Source organism: Bicyclus anynana, chromosome 12 (assembly GCF_947172395.1).
Source record: "Bicyclus anynana chromosome 12, ilBicAnyn1.1, whole genome shotgun sequence".
Taxonomy (NCBI): domain Eukaryota; kingdom Metazoa; phylum Arthropoda; class Insecta; order Lepidoptera; family Nymphalidae; genus Bicyclus; species Bicyclus anynana.
The window spans coordinates 2,906,877-2,928,595 of NC_069094.1; the positions used below are offsets into that span (position 1 = coordinate 2,906,877).

The following is a 21,719-nucleotide window of genomic DNA, read 5'->3' on the forward strand; positions in this document are numbered from 1 at the left end:
TCCAGGTCTGGCTGGTGGGAGGCTTCGGCCGTGGCTAGTTACCACCCTACCGGCAAAGACGTACCGCCAAGCGATTTAGCGTTCCGGTACGATGCCGTGTAGAAACCGAAAGGGGTGTGGATTTTCATTCTCCTCCTAACAAGTTAGCCCGCTTCTATCTTAGACTGCATCATCACTTGCCATCAGGTGAGATTGTAGTCAAAGGCTAACTTGTCAAGAATAAAAAAAATTATTAAGCATAAGGTGTGAAATGACTAGAGATTTATACCCTCATTTTTAATTTGTTTGTTGGTAAACAGTACTCATCAAGAAAAGCTATAGTATAGGTACTAGTAGTGCCCCTGCCTACTCTAGTTACATACCATACAAGTGAATCATGAAAATAAAATAATGCAAAGTGTCGTGTTGGATCTCAGACCAATTATAGAAGGACCTGTGTCGCACTCATAGTCACGAACAAAATTGTCTGTCATTTTCTAAAGAAAACGAGCTTAGATTTGGTATATATCTCATAATAAACTAGAAGTTATTGCCCGTTTTTTTACACAATTCAATTACACAAAAAGGTATTTTTACGAACTGTTTAACCGACGAACACGATTACAACTATTTATCATCGATTCTATAGTACAGTTTTTATAATCGCATTAGATCGTTGATCATATACTTTGACAGAAAAGTAACGTCTAGCGAGGCAGGTCCTATACAATAATTGGTCTGAGTGTTGGATACAACAGTAGGTACATTTTGCAATTATGAGTACGCGACATGCAATTTAGTTAAATTGAGATTAATTGCTGATGTCTCAACAAAGATTAGCAACAAGTCGTGGTGAATTTTCCTGTAGCTACCAGTAACAACATTACTGACTGTTTAATCACAGGCACTACAACTAAATATTTGTATAGTACAACTAGGGTTGCCAGGTCGCCGAAATTAAAAGCCGGACAGTCCAGTTGACCTGTCATTTGGTAAAAAGTACAGACAGCCTACATTTTTTTGTCGGCCTCCGTGGCGCAGTGGTATGCGCGGTGGATTTACAAGACGGAGGTCCTAGGTTCGATCCCCGGCTGGGCCGATTAAGGTTTTCTTAATTGGTCCAGGTCTGGCTGGTGGGAGGCTTCGGCCGTGGCAAGTTACCACCCCACCGACAAAGACGTGCGGCCAAGCGATTTAGCGTTCCGGTAGGATGTCGTGTAGAAACCGAAAGGAGTGTGGATTTTCATCCTCCTCCAAACAAGTTAGCCCACTTTCATCTTAAACTGCATCATTACTTACCATCAGGTGAGATTGTAGTCAAGGGCTAACTTGTAAAGAATAAAAAAAAGAACATTATAGAGGAATTTGTGTACATCAGTATTAATAGGTACGACATTTTTTTTTATATATAATCAAGCATTAATGATTATTACCGTAAATTTTGTTCCCACACACACTCGTTATTCGCTCGTTGTAAAATGTAAATTCTAACAAAAGCCGGACAAGCCGGACACTGTTTATTTTGGCCGGACACGGAACAGAAAAACCTAACTATGTCCGGCTTTATACGTATACCTGGCAACACTAGGTACTACGATAAACGCGACTTGAATTAGGTATCTTTTTTCCCTGCATTCTTTAAAGTTCCCAGTGCTGTGACATCATTCGTTTCCATGGCAACTTCGTTGTTACATTTTAATTTTGGCATCCTTTATTTAATAGTCAGGGATTCATAGAACATTTTTTACAAATGTTCATCAAGTTAATTTTTCGAGAATAGCTTCATCTCGATGAGGCGATCAACTTTTTTATTTACGAAAATTCTTAATTCTGGTAGCTAACTGAGTTACCAGGTAATAAAACTTTCTGATCGTCGAAACGAGATAATGTACCACGCAATTTGTAGGACATATTAATTAAGCAACAGTACCTAATAAAAAAACAGCTGGTTAGTAACAACATTTAATAACCTCGTTATTGATACAATTTGGGAGGGTAGTCTACCAAAAGTTGTAACTAACCAGATATTTTTACACGGATCCCTGACTAAAAGTGGCAAAAAGAGTTGAGAAGATCGTCGACGAGTGTAAAATAGCTTAACCGCACCCTAGATGTTGTGAAAAGAAAGAAGTGACAATGAAATCCAAGTTGATAGTGTGATAACTTAATATAATCGTATGTCATCATCATCATCACCATCAGCCACATAGCCTCTTTTACAGGCCTATTAGACCTAATAGGCTTTATAGCGGATATGGAGCTTAGGCCCACCACGCTGCTGCAGTCCGGGTTGTCGGGTGACACTCGTAATATTCTCGTCTTCAGCTATTTAATTGAATAGCTAAATATAATAAAACCATTTCAAAGAACATCTACTTCAAGTTGTACACGACAAAAGAAACAAGATCATAAAATCTATGTTTATTTGAGGAAGGATAATATTGATTAATTGTACATAAAATAATAATTATTCTGCAATTATATCTCGTATGGAGATTCAAAACTCCGAATCCTTCTGATCCAAAGGATAAAGATAAAAGATGTAGATCATAGATACTTTTTGTTTTTTCCTTGTTCTAAAGTTAAATCATTTTGTTATCTGGAGAGCTGAATAGAAGATTTTGAGGTTTACTCAAACGCGTTAGAGACTTAAGGGAGGACATTGTAACTTCCTCCGTGATGTACCTACCTTCGATATTTGGTGGGTTGTAAAAAAATATTTAATAAGATAATTCAAAAAATAAAATTATTAGAGAAAAAGGAATAATAGCAATAATTAAAATTAATAGTATGCATTTTGGAAATCTATAATCTAAGAAAATGAAAAGATTATTTGGAAATTTAAGGAATTGGAAAGGAAGGTTTCTTTTTTGTTTTTGTTTCTTTTTTTTGTAAATTAAAAAAACGTTAAATCTGACCTGAAATTATCACCATAATTATCAGCTGATATATAGACGTCATTGTTAAACATAGGCCTCTTGTATAGAGTTTCTAATACCACGGTGTCGAATCGTCAGTATCCAGCCGCTCTCACAATCCACTAAGGCTGCCTGTCCACCAGAGTGGAGCGAGGGAGCGTAGCGGAGAAACAGACTAAAACTCCGTTTATATCTACAGACACAGTGCGTAACAGACAAGTAGCGTGGCAGACACCGTCTATTCACACTACCCAGCACTTAAAGTCCTTTTCATGAAAGAAGTCCCTCAGACGCGGCGCTAATGTCTTAATGGCGTTTATTGTCATTTGGTAATGGCGGTCTTCTTGTCATTTGTTTTCGCTGTCAATTTTAGTTCAGGTTTCATGAAAAGGACTTTACAGACACAAACCGCAAAGACAAAATATTCTTACTACTACGGGAATACTGGCAGGGCGCGGCCCGTGTCTGTCAACGTCTGAGCGGCCGCTTTACTATAGATATAAATACGTTAATAAACGCTGTATAGAAAAATATTATTTTGTCTGTCACGGCACGTGTCTGGCACGCTAAATGTCTGTAGATATAAAAGGACCTTAATGCGGAGCGGAAATGCGTACCTACTGTGTGTGTCCACCGGAGCGGAGCGAGGCTGCGGAGCGAAGTGCGAAAGTAATGCGAAGCCGAGTTGCAGACTATCTTCACCACTTCCCCGCTCCGTTTCCCGTGACTCCACGCTCCGTTTCGGTGGACTGGCAGATGTCTGTTTACCTAGCGGGTGGTCGAACACTGCGCATTCTGACAAGGGACACGGTTAGACATAGGAAAATAACTGATAGTCTGTCGGTTGATAACATCTAATATAATAAAAAAACGTGGATAGATATTTTCCTCATAAACTGACACTAAAAAAAAAACTTCTAGTTAAACTACCTTGCCATAACGGTTTGCTGTACGTACGAGTATATATTTTAGTTAATCAAGACTTTTTATATCTAAAAGAATAATAAAATGAGAATCTGCGATAGCCAGACATACTTCATATTAACCAACTTCAAAACAATATGGAGGCTCTCTATTCGAGTCTATGTTTTTTTTTTGAAAGCTAAAGTTCATCAGCCTATGTTCTTGCCATCGGTAAGTACCTAACTAACTATAGTAATTAATTATGAAGTTTGAAAGTAGGTTTCAAAGGTCAATCATATTTTTTTTTAAGAATATATATTTTTTTTTAAATATGACCAACATTCCCATTCCCCTCCAACAAGACCAGTCTTTTCCGACTCCTGACTGGTTCCTTGTGGAACCCTAAACCGAGGACCGCGAGATCCGAATACACATAGCCTAACCAACTAAAGAGGCAGATAATCACAGAATAAAGAATGTCCAGAATGAGTCTTTATAAGCAGAGTAGGGAAGTGAGTGAAACCCATAACAAACGTCACGAGTCTCCGTGGCATCCGCTTAATCAAACATTTTCATAATATGTATTTAAAAATTTATCACTAACAACAATTACGTAAATTAATATAACAATCAATGATTACCAATAAAAAAATATCTTATTTCTTTAGTGTTTGTGAACAGTTTTAAAAATATTTACACCGTCGGGTTCCATGCGATCTATCTGCCTATTCTTTAATCTGTGCAGATAATATATAAAAATTGCAAAGGTTTTCCAAATTGCTGTAACTACGTAATGATATGTTAGTCACCTTGTGCGGTTTCCATCTCTCTCACTCTCAGTTTATAGTTAGTCAGTTATTATGTCTTAACCAATACGAGCGCGCGGCTAAGAACAAGTTTATTTACTAAGTTATTATAATCTGTGTCCATTTAGTTCGAGTGCCTTGTTGTTTGTGTACAATGTTGAATATTACTGTTGTGTTTATTGTAAGTTGATTTAATTTATTTGCATTTGCTTCTTAATATTTGTTTGTTTGAGATTTGCATTACCTTCCCAGATGTGCCGTTTTTAAGAACACCACTTTTGTTATTTTATGATAATTACTCGAATCTCACAATAGTACAAAAAACGTATTGTCCAAAACTTATAAATGTTGATTTGCTAATCTATACTAATATTATAAAGCTGAAGAGTTTGTTTGTTTGATTGAACGCGTTAATCTCAGGAACTACTGGTCCAATTTGAAAAATTCTTTCTGTGTTAGATAGCCCATTTATCGAGGTAGGCTATAGGCTATATATTATCCCTGTATTCCTACAGAAACAGGAACCACGTGGGTAAAAGCGAGAGCCGTTACTTCAATAAAATCGAGTTATTTCAATAAAATAAAAAGCATTAGGATTCGGTTAATACCTTAACTTGACTTATAATTAGGTATATTTAGAAGAATGCAAGACTTTTATTGGTAAACTCACCCGAACAAGTTAATGCTATGGATCGTGGAGTCAATATCGCTGATCTTCCCTTTTGTAAGTCGATTTTTATCTGACTTTCTAGGAGGGATTCTATTTTGCTATAAAATGTTGTAGGAAATAGAAGTCTGAGACGGATATGATGTTGTAAAACGCTGGTGGAGCGACCGTTTCCGTAAAGAGTAGGGATTTAGAGAGGGGTAGCGATCGGTTGGCGGGAACGACTTGCGATATAAGGTGCTCGTCGTACTTCACGTTGACTTCAGTATGCTCGTGGGGTTCGAACCGTTCACATTTATTGACGTGTAATTATTTATGGGTTACTTGGGAAAAGCGGGGAGAGTGACTTGAGTGGAAAAGGGGAGTGTTTGTTAGATAGATAGATATTCTTTATTTGCACACCACAAAGACAAATACAAGTTATTAAAAAAGATAGATCTTTTTTAATACCTATTAAAAAAGATCAGCATACAAAAGGCGGCCTTATCGCTAAGTAGTGTTTGTTAACAGTCAAAAGCGCCTTTAACCCTACACACAACGTTCACAAGTGCGTGACTCCACTCAAGGTCATTATTCTCTTCCATTCTAGGGTCTTATTTTAGTTACAGTTTGATTTGTTGATTAAGTTGTCCTGACAAATATTGTGAATCATAACCTTGTTCGACATTGGTTTTTCGTATTTTTTAAATCCATTTTCAAATCAAATCAAATCAAATCAAAAATCATTTATTTCAAGTAGGCTCAGTTTACAAGCACTTTTGACACGTCAGTTGACTATTTGTAAAGATTCTACCACCGGTTCGGAAGGCAGGTCCTGCTGAGAAGATACCGGCAAGAAACTCAACAGTTGCTCTTTTGAAAAAGTCATACAGTATTATAATTTACAATTGATAACAATTACTGTTTACATTTGTTATAGTTTTACTTCCTGTGTGAAGGTGGAAGCTGATCCAACGGCCTCCAAGCATTTTTATCATTAAGGAACTCATCAATGTTGTAGTACCCTCGACTAAGTAAATGTTTTTTAACACATTGCTTAAAGCTATGCATTGGCAGGTCCATCACAGTCTTGGGGATCTTATTATAGAAGAGTACACCCAAACCTACAAAAGATTTTTTTACTCTTTGGAGACGATATGCAGAAATAACTAACTTATGCCCGTGTCTAGTAAGACGTGGGTTTAGATCTCCTTTTCGTTTGTACAAATTAATATTTTGTCTTACATATATTATACAGTTATATATATATTGACAGGCTACTGTTATTATACCTATTTCTTTAAACTTTTGACGAAGGGACTCGCGTGATTTTAATTGATATATTGCTCGAATTGCTCTTTTTTGAAGTACAAATATAGATTGTATATCGGCAGCCTTGCCCCACAATAAAATACCGTAAGACATTACGCTGTGAAAGTTTCGAAGCTTCTACTAAAAATGTATTATTTAAACATATTATAGCAATTATAGTATTTGGACCATGTGTACTAATCTGGACGTACGAGGCAGTTAAAACATACGCAGAAGACCTATCAGTGGGTTGAATAAACTGTACCCAGGTTACCGCTTCATTATACTGCATCGTCACTTACGAAGTTACGAGTAATTTAAGGTGAGATGCAATATGAAAATAAATGACTAAGCGCTTATTTCAAGTTAAAATGCCATAAATAAAATCAAACCGAAATTATACCGAAACCTTTCTCAAAATTAATCTTTTGATGACAAAATCATATCGCCGTGTACACAGCGGAGGATTATGTTTTATAATACACTAGCCGACGCCCTACGGTTTCACCCGTGTAGTTCTGGTACTCATGCGAATACGATATGACACTCGCAAGTAACGTTGCTTTCTAATGGTAAAAGAATTTTCAAAATCGGTTCAGTAGATCCAGAGATTACCTACAATACCACAAACTTTAAAAGTTTGTCAACTAGTTACAGAATCTGTGACTAAAATAAGAACCCACGTATATTTCAAAATACTATTTATGAATGACGAATATGGCACTCGATATAATGAAATCAAAATGAAATAGCGTTCAGTATGGTTCGACCATTATTATTTATTGCTGAGAATCCATCTATATAAGAGAAAACCCGAATATTTGATCACAAATCTACAAAAGTTAGAAAGAAATTAATGTGGGCGTTAAGCATTACATATACCAAAGATTATATACTATTAGACATGTCACTAGCGCTTTGAAACTGAGGCGAATTAAGTTGGCTAATTGTCTTAAATTCAGATAGCCGCATGGTAAACAACGAAAGTTTTTTAAACAATTAATACCCAAATTTTTGACGGCCTCCGTGGCGCAGTGGTATGCACGGTAGATTTAAAAAACGGAGGTCCTGGGTTCAATTCCCGGCTGGGGCGATTGAGAAGTGGGAGGCTTAGGCCGTGGCTAGTTACCACCCTACCGGCAAAGATGTACCGCCAAGCGATTTAGCGTTCCGGTACGATGCCGTGTAGAAACCGAAAGGGGTGTGGATTTTCATCCTCCACCGAACAAGTTAGCCCGCTTCCATCTTAGACTGCATCATCACGTACCATCAGGTGAGATTGTAGTCAAGGGCTAACTTGTAAAGAATAAAAAAAAAAAATATCGTATACAATGTCGAGTAGTGTGTTGAGGATGTGTAAAAACTATTAGTATGCACATAAATATATAATGTAAGTAAACACAATATGTGTTTATTTCTCTTTTGAATACACTTTCTTATGTACACGTAAAACTCAATAAATATACTTTGATATGTAAAAACTCAACAAATGTTTACATAAAAGCTAGTGTCAGTCACAATTAGTTTGTGACGATCATGTTGTTTAAATTCTAGGTAATAGGTATTAAATACTACATTATTAGTCACGTCTATTAGATCGATCACGAATAATGATTCAATACTTTATTGCTAACATAACATTATAAAACTTTGCTTAGAGACAGATATATAAATAATCATTAACCAAAGATTTACTATAATTAATTATATTTACTAGCACGTCGAAACTGAGGCGGACAAAAGTGGCTAATTTCCTTAATTTTATTTAGTCGCATTGTAAGTAACGAAAGTTATTTAAACAAATAATACCTAATTATTGTCTACAATATCGACTTGTGTGTTCAGGTAGTGTAAAAACTATATAATATACGCATACCTAAGTGCGCTCAGTAAAGTAGCCAAAATCGGATCACTTTTTGCGGTGATTTTGTAGGCACGTAATATATCAATAGTATAAAATCTTTGCTTTGACCCCTAAATAATAATTTGTTGGCTAAAGCTTCAGCAGCAGTTTTAGTTTTTATGACATCTCTTGTGAAGCTCGTGATACTATGGTTTTTAATAAAGATGATGCCCGAAACCTGAATTGGGTCTAAGTTCCATATCCCTTCTTCTATAAGGCCTGGCCCTGTAGTGAGCAGTTAAAATATGCTGATAATGATGATGACAGGGACCGACTCTTGAAAGTACAGGGTTCTTAAACTGTGATAGAGATTATATTTGAAATTTTATAGGACTCGAATGATCTGAAACTACAAAAAACTGCATGACAAACGATATAGTCTATGTTAATCTATACTAATATTATAAAGAGGAAAGATTTGATTGTTTGTTTGTTTACATTGCATAGGCTCTGAAACTATTGAACCGGTAAGAAATATTCTTTCACTATTGGAAAGCTACACTATCACCGAGTGTTATAATCTATATTTTATTCCCGTATTCTTACGGAAACAGAAACCACGCAGTTGAAACCGCGCGGCGTCTGCTTGTCGTATAATAATAATGTTCAGTAATTTTTTTTAAGTAACGGCCTCCTTTAAAACCGTAATCAATAACAAATATCATAGTCATCAGGTCATCTAGTATTGTGATAATAATGAATTTATTGTTTTCTGCAGGTTACCTACATAGCATATAGCATAGCAGCTACTACTACAACAGGTAAGCAAAAATAACAGCCAAAAAATTATTATCAGGGATTTAAAATTCCAGAAACAAATAATTTCATTTATTTATTTTCTGGTGTTATTGGTATAAATAAAATACCGCTTAAATAACAAGCTTCATTATCAGCCGATAGACATAGGCTTACACCTAATGAAGTAGCCGGTCGACATAGGCCTCTTGCATGGATTTCCAAGCACAACAAGCTTCATTATCATCATAATCAACCAATATTCGGCTCGAGTCTCCTCTCTGAATGAGAGGGGTTAGGCCAATAGTCCACCACGCTGGCCCAATATGGACTGGTAGACTTCACACACGCAGAGAATTTAGAAAATTCTCTGGTATGCAGGTTTCCTCACTATGTTTTTCCTGCACCGTTTGGGACACGTGATATTTAATATCTTTCAATGCAAACAACTGAAAAGTTGGAGGTGCATGCCTCGGGCCGGATTCGAACCCACACCCTCCGGAATCGGAGCTCTGCTTCATGCTCACTGATATGATATGGTATTTAATATCTTACAATGCAAACAACTGAAAAGTTGGAGGTGCATGCCCCGGACCGGATTCGAACCCACACCCTCCGGAATCGGAGCTCTGTCATGTCCACTGAGCTATCACGGCTCAAGAAGCTCACAACAAGCTTACGATAGGATAATAATTTGCCAAACTAACAAACCCTACGGGGTTCTTAGTCAATAAACTAAAGCTTGTTGGTACCTACATATAACGCGGTGTAATCCGAACAACATCATTACATTTTCCTTACTCGTTCTTGTCTTTTAGTTGGGTCAATGACCCTTATTTTAAAAAGACAATCATCGAGATTGATCCTAAAGACGAAAAACTGAAAATAATAAGTTAAACAATAATATAGATAAGATACTCGTAAATTAAACAATTAGGTAAATCCGTCAATACGGGAAAGCAAGTAGCCATAAAAACAATGCTCCTGGGTTTCGAACTGTGCTTTTCGAATGACTCAACTTTAAAACATTCCAAAATATACAAAATGTTTTTTTTTCTACTACCGTTTCGTAATCTACTCAATATTGAAGCTCAAAACATCACAAAAATCGTTTAGTTTTGTTTTTGTTCATGTTGTAATCAACATATTACCAAAATGTGCTACAATGTTTTTTTTTAATTATTAAATAGTTCCATGGCATCGTTTTCATTGATCAAACATTCGTGCCACATTGGCCCTCATTACAATATGTCAGTGGCATAAATAACTATTTTATAACTATCGACACAAGATAGAGAGAGACACGAATAATTCCTCTCTATCTCTAAGAGAGATAGAGAGGAAATAATCGAAACTTTCGAATTCGTCTCTATCTCTCTTTATTTAACTACTATAGTCAACTAAATAAACAAGAGATACTTAATCGATGAAAACAATAATCGATATCTATACTAATATTACAAAGCTGATGAGTTTGTTCGTTTGTTTGTTTGCTTGAACACGCTAATCTCAAGAATTACTAGTCCGATTTGAAAAATTCTTTCAGTGTTATATAGCCCATTTATAGAGCAAGGCTAAAAGCTATATTGTATCCCCGTTTTTCTACAGGAACAGGAACCACGCTTTTAAAACTGCGCGGCGTCAGCTAGTAAAATCATAAATTGATTCGATATCTTTTCCAATTTCAGCCAAATATGACAGTGCCATAAAGTATCCTGGCCCAGTACATTACGCCTTCGACGACAGGGTCCACGACTCCTGCAGGGACCTGACCTACTGCACCATCAAACCTGATGACTATCCTGATGACAAGTTCAACGAAATGTTCAAAGGTTACGTGAGTAAGCTTCTGTATCATTGACTTACTAGTTGTGCCACACGGTTTCACTCACGTTAAATTATCACACGTAGGATGAAGCCTAATGATTGAGAGAAATAATGTTTCCGTTTATTTTATATTTTTCATGATGCTTCGCTCCTATTGGGTATAGCGTATTCCTGGATAAATAGACTATTCAACACATTTTTTTTGATACACACCATAAGTTCCTGAGAATAGTCTCAAAGCTACTCAGCGGGCGATGGAGCGATTTATGCTTGGAGTTTTTTTGCGTGATCGAAGCAGAAATGAGGAGATCCGATCATGTTTATTTTTTTTTTTTTTTTATTCTTTACAAGTTATCCCTTGACTACAATCTCACCTGATGGTAAGTGATGATGCAGTCTAAGATGGAAGCGGGCTAACTTGTTAGGAGGAGGATGAAAATCCACACCCCTTTCGGTTTCTACACGGCATCGTACCGGAACGCTAAACCAAAAAATAAATATAGAGATCGTATGTCATCATCATTTCAGCCGATGGACGTCCGCTGCCGGACATAGACCTTTTGTAGGGACTTCCAAACATCACGATCCTGAGCCGCCTGCATTAAGCGAATCCCTGCGACTCGGTTGATGTCGTCAGTCCACCTGGTGGGCGGTCGACCAACACTGCGCTTTCTAGTGCGGGGTCGCCGTTCCAGCACCTTGGGACATCAACGTCCATTGGCTCATCGAACTATGTGCCCCGCCCGTTGCCACTTCAGTGTGATCGTATGTAGATAAGGTACTTACCTCTAGGTACTACAAGAAATCCCACCGACCGCCATTTCTGCTACCCCCTAACATAATCAGAAGGTTATTTCGTGACAATTTATTTAAACTTTACAGAAGTCACTACCACAACCAACGTTGATAGAAGAGTTAAAACCTGATGATAATAGACAAGGGCATCCGGACGATGAGGACGACTGTGTAAGTGTGGTGACGGTAAGTTTTTAAAATTTTAACCCCGACGCAAAAAGAGGGGTTTTATAAGTTTGTCGCACCTTGGTTCCCGAATGGATGAAGCGATTTCAATTTTAGGTGACTTATGAGCGAGTATTCTTAGATATGTTTGATGAAAATCGGTTGAGCCGTTTCAAAGTTGTGGGGTTGAAACTATGGAAGAATAATCGAAAGTCTGCAAATATTCTCGAGTGTGGTCCGAAATGAAAGCGCACTGAAAAAGAATATCGATGACTTGATCGGGATTGTAATTAAAAATTACATGACATTCGGGGGTTTTCCAAAATTTAATTCTCTGTTATATTAATTTTATGTTATAATAATAATAATATTTTTTATTCAAAGGTATTTACCCCATATAAAATATACAAAAGTATAATAATAATAATACAAAAAATATAAAAATTCTAAAATTATAAGTAGCGAGGTACATTACCTACATTACTTTTTATTCGGCTTCTGGTGCACTGAGCGCGAACGTTTAAGAATTGAGCAATGTATACACTCCGCCAATGTGGTGAGGATCTCGTTTTTCGAGGATCGCAAACGACTCCAAAACTTTGCGACTCGCGATCGCATAATCGCGAAGAAGTCCGGTACTCTGGCCCCAGCGAACATGCCCGACGCAATCATAATCACAGACAATATGGACTCTTCCCTGCCATATATTGCTAGGAGAGTCATCCGTTTAATTTTTTTTGTGATTAATACAATAGTTATCGATGTCTCAAGAACTTTCATTGCATACCATCGGAAATAACAGTCTCTCAAGGACGGAGTCGCGGACATCCGCTATCAATAGCAAACTCCCTGCAGTTTTACGCGTAGTACCCGTTCCTGTGGGAATACGGGGATAAAATATAGCCTATGTGCATCAGAAATACAGAGCATTCTAATGATGAGAAGAACTTTTTCAAATCTGCTCAGGGCCTATAGCCATGTGGCACATCGATTCTCTTTCTACAAACGCTAACGCTTCGCAATTTTAAAAATGAATGGGGACGACATTTACTATCGACAGCTCACGTGATCAATTTGTCGATTGGATCTGTCATTCCCATACATTTTATTAGTTTTCGAAGCGTTTGTAGAAAGAGAATCGACATGTACTTGGCTAAGGCTTTTAATTAAACAATTGGGCAAATCCTACTTTCAAGTTACTTCAAGTTTCAAGTTTCAACCTATTCAACAAGCAATCAAACCGTATTCTCTATACTATCAGTATAGATTTAGTGTCAACTCAAATGAGAAAATTTTCTCGTGAATTTACAGTATGTAGTTTGAATTTTATTTTCTCCACTTTTCCTCTTTCTTATAAGCTTTAGGGAATACCATTTCTAGAGGAAATCACATCATAGGTGTAAAGATTGGCATAATGGGTGTACTAAGTTTTACGAGCACCAGATTATCCTCATATATTATACTATACTACTATAGTATTTTGCTGTCAACAAGCAGATAAACTTAAAGCGGAAAGCGCTGTGAAGGTCATGAACAAGTAAGTTGTAGGTATAAAATGAGCACTATAGGGACGTACATTTGACCTTGATTAACTTACTTATTATGAAATTTTTGAAATTACTTTTAGAGCACCAATATAAATTTACAGCATATTATCTCTCATTATGATGTTGATAAGCCTATCACGGCTTATCAACATCATAGCCTATTTAATTTCTTAAAATGCACACAACTGAAAAGTTGGAGGTGCATGGCCCGGATCGGATTCGAACCCAAACCCCCTGAAATCGGAGGCAGAGGTCATATCCACTAGGCTATCACAGCTCTATTTTTTTTATACCAGGGGTTATATATGAAAAATCAATTCATAAGAAGTAAACTCATTGTATTGATAAAAAGCTCTATATTTATGTAAGTGCGTCACCTCCGAGCGGTTTTACCGGAAATGATGTTTTTTTTTGTTTTTTACAATATTCGTTACCGTTTATTTTCAGTACGAACCACTGTACACAGTCCGGCCGAAGAGAGACGATCCTTGGAGGACCGTGATCCAAGCGCCTGAGCAGGACTTCGTGCAACGCGTGCGTTTGGAAACATGCTCGTAAGAATTGTTATTCCTTATACTGAGAGAGTGATATCACTACAGACCAGCGGCGAAGAGCTATGCTAGCCGATTCCCGCCGGGTTACCTTTTTTTATTCTTTACAAGTAAGGCGTTAACCCTTGACTACAATCTTACCAGGTGGTAAGTTATGATGCAGTTTAAGATGGAAGCGGGCTAATTTGTTAGGAGTTTCTACACGACATCGTACCGGAATGCTAAATCGCTTGGCGGTACATCTTTGCTGGTAGGGTGGTAACTAACTACGACCGAAGACTCCCACCAGCCAGACCTGGACCCAGGACCTAAGACCTTTGTTTTTTTTTTTTTAAATAAATATACTTAAACAATACACATCACTATTTAGCCCCAAAGTAAGCATACAGAGTAGCTTGTGTTATGGGTGCTAAGATTAGTTGATATTATAATATTAATATACAACTATATATTACATATAAATACTTATATAATGTATAAACACACAGACACTGGAAAATACCCATGTTCATCACACAAATATTTTCCAGTTGTGGGAATCGAACCCACGGCCGTGGATGCAGAAAGCAGGGTCACTACCCACTGCGCCACGCGGCCGTCAAAATTTGTCTTGTAAATCAACCGAGCATACCACTGCGCCACGGAGGTTGTCTTTATTGGACCTTTCAAATCGGCTGTCAATGATAATGATCTTTGTCATCAAATAAGTAAATCTTTATGTTTGCAGAGAACCGGACAGTGCGTGCTTCACCAACCTCGCCCTGACGTCAGACTACTTGACGTTCTGCAAACAGAAAGTTGTCACGTGGGAAGTGCTAGTCGCTAAGGGAAAGAATGAAACAGAGAAAATCAAAGCGGAGTTACCTATTTGTTGCTCTTGCCACTACAGACCTATCGACTTCGCCAGATTTGGATTACCAGAGAATAACATTAAGAATTAGCTAGCATCTTCTTTAGTAATGGGGATGATGACTAGGTTTGAATATATTGATTTTTATGATACATTCGGGTAAATAAAGTCAATGTTAACTAATTTATACATAAAAAGCAAAGATTGTTTGGATATTTGCAAAATAAATAAAATTTCAAAATCTATTAAATTTTTTTTATCGTAAATAGATAAAAATTCATACAGTTTTAGCTTCCTTACATTAAATGTGACATCTTTCAATAAATGAACTATAAACATAAACGCACAAATAACAAAGATATTAGTAATTTTGTTTGAACACCTATACAAACCTAACGATCAGCGAGCCAACAACGTCACTAAATCGTGCCATTTTTAACCGACTTCAAAAAGGAGGAGGTTCTCAATTCGGTCGGTATTTTTTTTTTTTTTATGTATGTACACCGATTACTCAAAGACGCCTGGACCGATTTCAAAAATTCTTTTTTTGTTTGAAACGGTATACTCCCCATTTGGTCCCATTGCCATCATGACAAGATCTGATGATGGAATCCTGGAGAAATTGAGGGGAACTTTCGAAAATTATATGGGTGTCTAGTGTGTTTGTAAACTTTTCCATTTAGTACCTTTAAGAAATACAAAATTATGAAGGTTTAAAATCGATCTGATGATGGAGCCATAAAACAGACGAGGGAACTCCTTGGCGATTTACAGCAGTTACCTTGTGTTTGGGCTTGATTAATTTGTATTAATGAGAACTTTCCACATAGACAGGTTGTGACTCTCATTTAGGGGTTTGGTGATGAAGACCAAGGACAATTAAGGGAACTCCTTAACAGTTTACAGTAACTACCTTGTGTTTGGCCTTGATTAATTCGTATTGCTGAGAACTTTCTACCTAGATGAGTTGTGTCTGTTATTAGGGGTCTGATGATGAAGAACAAGGTCAATGAAGGGAACCCCTTGACGGATTACGGTAGCTACCTTGTGCTTGGGCTTGATTAATTTGTATTGCTGAGAATTTTGTACCAAGATGGGTTGTGACTGTCATTAGGGGTCTGATGTATTCGTTTGAGATGAAATTTTACACTAAAAATGGAAAAATAATAAAAATTTTAATAAAAAAATACAACCGACTTCAAAACCTAAAAACGTACCCACTAAACTAAAAAGTGAAAAATAACATCATAATATGTTCTACCTGCTGATCAGTATGAAGTCGGTGCTTAGCCGGTGTTGTCTTAATTTAAGCCATTTCTGACAGGACCACATGAAACAACACTGTCTGCAAAATCTAAATCTATAAGATATGCTCACATGGCTTGAATTAATACATCACCGGCTTAGCACCGCCTTCATACTGATCAGCAGGTAGAACATATTATGATGTTATTTTTCACTTTTTAGTTTAGTGGGTACGTTTTTAGGTTTTGAAGTCGGTTGTATTTTTTTTATTAAAATTTTTATTATGTATGGAGCGTATTTCAGGGATCCGCGGCAGCGCCGCAAGTCTGACCCTTTAAATCCCTGTAGCTCCGAAAGTAATGATCGCAGATACCCTGTTACTTTTACAAAATTGCTATTAGTATACTCTTAATTTATATACAATTTAAAAAACTGTCATCATCCCTATTGTGGACGTTCAATGCTCTCTTTAAGCTGGAGCTTACTGTCATCCTCATCATCCTCATCATCATCATCATTCATCATTATCAACCCATATTCGACTTACTGCTGAGCTCGATTCTCTTCTCAGAATGAGAGGGGTTAGGCCAATAGTCCACCACGCTGGCCCAATGCGGATTGGCAGACTTCACACACGCAGAGAATTATGAAAATTCTTTGGTATGCAGGTTTCCTCACGATGTTTTTCCTTCACCGTTTTGAGACACGTTATTATCCTAAAATATTTCTTAAAATGCACAAAACTGCATGTTGCATGTTGGAGGTGCATGCCCCGGACCAGGTTCAAGCACACACCCTCTGGAATCGGAGGCAGAGGTCATATCCACTGGGCTATCAGCGGGTAGACTTCCAATGCTGGACTTGCTGGAGGCGTTTTGTACGAACTTCCAAACATAACAGTCCTGCGAAGCCTGAAAACTATTATGGTATTGTGGCGATGCATTAATATTTAGGTTATATAATAATTGTAAGTTATTTATAACTCTTTAAGCTGCATTGTACAAAAACCACGCAACATTCCTTTGTGTTAGAATTACGTAACGCCGATGGAATGTCAACCCTTGTTAAGTGTTCACACTTAGCCAATAACAATTCGACAGGAGTTTCGACGCATAGGCGCCAGTTCGATTCTCCAATGACAGCCGTTATATTTCGGGATACAATAATCCTTTGTTTGTAAAGTATTATAAATACTTAATCTTGGCCCCACTAGGCCAGAGTACGTTAAACGGCTTAACCGGCTACCACGCTTACGGCTAAATCGCGGCTCTCATTTCAACGTCATAAATGCGTCACATACGCATTCGATTCATCTTTGTTATTTAGTTTGTACATTCTATTTTTAGTTCTATTCCGTGTACAAATATTAAATATACCTTTTTATATTAATTATGGGAGTTTAATTCATACACCACACGCGCGCTCCCATAAAGTGGTGACCCCGACGTGATACCGCTCGAAGATATCACCGCCGAAAGAGTAGCGCGCGCTTTCATTAGTGGATGGATCGCACGTTTTGGATGCCCGCAACGGATTACGACCGATCGTGGTCGTCAATTCGAGTCGCATTTGTTTAAAGAGCTTGCTACGCTCACGGGAGCACAGCACCTTACTACCACCGCATATCATCCCGCTGCAAATGGTTTAGTCGAACGATTTCACCGACAATTGAAGGCCGCTATCATGTGCCAAAACAATGAAAATTGGTATGAAGTTTTGCCTCTTGTTTTACTCGGTATTCGTTGCGCCTGGAAGGAAGATATAGCATCAACCTCCGCTGAGTTATTGTACGGTGAAAGCTTACGTTTGCCTGGTGATCTGTTTCTACCTTCCACGTCGGAAGTCACGGATTACAACGATTTTCTATCTCGGCTTCGCAAACATATACGCGCTTTAAAACCTACACCGGTCGTTCGACACGGAGATTCGAAAACATTCGTTAGTAAGGATCTATCGTCCGCCGTTGCTGTTTTTCTTAGGCAAGATGCAGTACGTAAACCGCTCCAACATCCATACTCTGGCCCATATAAAATCGTTGAAAGGTCAGAGAAAACTTTTAAAATCGATATCGCTGGTAAAATTGTTACGGTTTCAATCGATCGTTTAAAACCGGCATACGTCATTAACGAATCTCTCGTGCCCGCAGTTCCTACATCGCCTGTCACTAAGCCAACGGCAATAACTACTCGCTCTGGCAGACGCGTAAAATTTCCAGCGAAGCTTACGACCTAACGGTCTCCCGGGGGGCTGATGTGGCGATGCATTAATATTTAGGTTATATAATAATTGTAAGTTATTTATAACTCTTTAAGCTGCATTGTACAAAAACCACGCAACATTCCTTTGTGTTAGAATTACGTAACGCCGATGGAATGTCAACCCTTGTTAAGTGTTCACACTTAGCCAATAACAATTCGACAGGAGTTTCGACGCATAGGCGCCAGTTCGATTCTCCAATGACAGCCGTTATATTTCGGGATACAATAATCCTTTGTTTGTAAAGTATTATAAATACTTAATCTTGGCCCCACTAGGCCAGAGTACGTTAAACGGCTTAACCGGCTACCACGCTTACGGCTAAATCGCGGCTCTCATTTCAACGTCATAAATGCGTCACATACGCATTCGATTCATCTTTGTTATTTAGTTTGTACATTCTATTTTTAGTTCTATTCCGTGTACAAATATTAAATATACCTTTTTATATTAATTATGGGAGTTTAATTCATACACCACACGCGCGCTCCCATAGTATTATCATGATCAGTTGATTTACTGCAACTGTTGGACAATGGACCTCTTTGCAAACACAACTGGTGCCGTTTGCATCCAGCGGTTCCCTATAACTTGTTCAGTGATCGCTCATCAATGATGGGTCGACTTCTAAGGCTCTTTACAATGCAGAAAAGCTATTCCAGCTCCTTACGATCTTATAATCTATCGGATTTTTGAACCATGTGCCATGTGCCACCCATTGTAACTTTAGCTATTAACTGTTCTTTTACACGAGCGGCAGCTGCTGCCGACTGCCGTTGGCTGCCGCCGAGACGTCGCCGACTGCAGTCGACTGCGGTCGTCGGTAGAGTTGCCGCTCGTGTAAATGTACCCTAAATCTACTCGTTAAGTTACGATAAGAAGGGCTAGTTTACATTGAACTGGCAGTGGGCTGGTCATGTCTGATGTCTGTGATCACACGGTTAAAGTCCGGCCGCTCAGAGATTGCGTTTCTGACAGCATTCTCTGATTGAATCGTTATTTTGTCTCATCAGACATGAGATGAGACAAAATATGTTTGTCCCATTCGCTCACCACCTGTCAGAAACGCAATTTCTGAGCGGCCAGACTTTAATATAAGCATTATATATATAACTTACCTCTTCTTATGATTCAATATACATATTTTGTACTGATCTAAAGATAATGTTAAAGTACTTGCCATATATTAATTTTAAGATTTTTTAATGAAATTGTGGATTTAATTATTTAAAACTTATTGATTCAACTTATCTATATAAAAGGTACTGTTTCTCAGATTTTTTCTAAGAATAATCGATGTATATGTTTAGGTTGTTTAAATAACATATTATGATAAGTTAAAATTAACTTAAGTCATAAATTAATTAGGAAATATTGGTAAATATTCAACAATTTTATATAATTTTTTTTTTGTTGTATTAATAAAATGTGTGGTTTATATGCAAAAACAAGTTTTTTTTTTAATTACAACCCTCTAAAAGATCACGTGACAATCTATGAGGGTAGAGCAGTTATGAAGAAAAAGCTTAATGGTAAGCAATGATGTAGCCTATGGTGGAGCGATGATGTCAATTCAATGTTCACTTGAAAATTCAAAGTTCATTTATTTCAAATAGGCAGTAAATAACCAGAAGTTCATACTAACGGTTAAAGTTACGTAACAATCATGTAAGTATCTATGTACTTTGTACGGAATGAAGCCCCTTTTTACCACGCTTATATTAACTTCACTTGTAACTATGTATGTAAGAAAATCAAATATTGGAATCTTAATTTGACCCATTTCCCGGTATTCGATTAGGATGAAATTTTGTACACGCTCTGAGTTGTGATGATAATACATGACTAGCTATGAAACGTCATTACAAATCTAATAAGGCGACCTCCTCAATCACTTGTAACTACGTATGTATAAAGAAAAGTAAGAAAATCTTGGAATCTTAATTTGACCCATTTCCCGGTATTCGATTAGGATGAAATTTTGTACACGCTCTGAGTTGTGATGATAATGCATGACTAACTAAGAAACGTCATTACAAATCCAATATGGCGGCTACATAACAATGATCAAATACTACACACAAGCTTACGCTTACGCGGACCAAGTCGCGGGCGTCCGCTAGTCCTTGATAAAGCAAACAAATGGTAGGTTTTCCCAATCTGTAGGTATATGTGTTTATACGCCTAAATGTATAATGTTGTTAACAATAATAGTTCTTTCTTTTCTTTTTTTAAAAGCCTAAAAATTAAAATGGCTCTAATTAAAAATTAAAAGTGTAAAATTAAAAGAATAATAAAAAAACTTACATTAATCCATGTAACTAACTTCCATAGTTAACTTGTTGTAATAACAGGTTAAGGTTGAGGTTATATATTTTTGATGCCGTATCTCGGACTATAAAGGTAGTATTTCGATCTTGGCGACCGCGACCTGGTCGCACGACACACTGCTTAGTATGAATTTATATGGAGCACTAAACAAAGGCGGTTGCGCGTCAGGATTTGTTTAGTGCTCCATATAAATTCTTAATAATTTAGCCTTCTGTTCTTGGCGACCGCTGCTTAGTATGAATTTATATGGAGCACTAAACAAAGCCCGAGACCGCGACGCGCGACCATTTTTGTTTAGTGCTCCATATAAAGCAGTGGGTCGCGCGGTCGCAGGTCGCGGTCGCCAAGAACGGAAGTCTGCCTTTAAGCTCTAGTGCGATTACACTTCTCGTAAAACATTCACCAGCTTACTCCCCAAACCATGTGTGCGTTATGAAGTTTTACATCAAAAATTAAAAATTTTACAATACCCCCCGAAGGTCATGAAATTATTAATTACATTCTCGATCAAGTCATCAATATTCTCTTTCAGTGCACTTTTATTGGTGACCCCGCTCGAATATATTTGCAGACATTCGGTAATTCTTCCCCACTTTCAACCCCCAGAACTTTTAAACGGCTCATCCGATTTTTATCAAACATGTCTAAGAACACTCGCACGTTAATCACCTTTCATATAAAACAAACAAAACTGAAATCGCTTCATCCGTTCGGGAGCTATGGTGCCACAGACAGACCGACCCGTCAAACTTATAACACCCCTCTTTTAGCGTCGGAGGCTAAAAATCTGTCTGTTTAATCTCTGGAAAGGCTAAGTCTTTTTTAATGGAACTGTCATTGGAAGATAGATGAAAGTACTGAGCAACATATAAAGTACCTACTTATTATCCCGGAAAAAAAATTTAGTTCCTAAAGAATTTGTAAAACACTTTTTAGTAAGATGTAATTGTA

The 21,719-nt window shown here is 37.5% G+C and overlaps 1 protein-coding gene across 2 annotated transcripts; it reads left to right on the plus strand.

The window, feature by feature from the left end:
* The first annotated feature begins 4,645 nt into the window (after positions 1–4,645).
* On the plus strand, positions 4,646–18,892 carry LOC112046258 (uncharacterized). Of its 2 annotated transcripts, none has more exons than XM_052884632.1 (6): positions 4,646–4,787; positions 9,185–9,227; positions 10,890–11,038; positions 11,911–12,009; positions 13,983–14,089; positions 14,814–18,892. In XM_052884632.1, exons 1-6 carry the CDS (start codon positions 4,761–4,763, stop codon positions 15,025–15,027), a joined length of 639 nt encoding a protein of 212 aa, XP_052740592.1. In that variant the 5' UTR covers positions 4,646–4,760; the 3' UTR covers positions 15,028–18,892. The 2 variants fall into 2 exon arrangements, with proteins under 2 accessions (XP_052740592.1, XP_052740593.1); XM_052884633.1 differs by having other exon boundaries at positions 11,911–11,994.
* The last annotated feature ends 2,827 nt before the right edge of the window (positions 18,893–21,719 follow it).

What these genes read in the sequence shown, in the direction of transcription:
- LOC112046258 (XM_052884632.1), top strand. Translation starts at nt 4,761, where the DNA reads ATGTTGAATATTACTGTTGTGTTTATT. An exon ending in ACGAAATGTTCAAAGGTTAC is followed by an intron (nt 11,039 to 11,910) that starts GTGAGTAAGCTT and finishes TAAACTTTACAG; the next exon opens with AAGTCACTACCACAACCAAC. An exon ending in GTGCGTTTGGAAACATGCTC is followed by an intron (nt 14,090 to 14,813) that starts GTAAGAATTGTT and finishes TTATGTTTGCAG; the next exon opens with AGAACCGGACAGTGCGTGCT.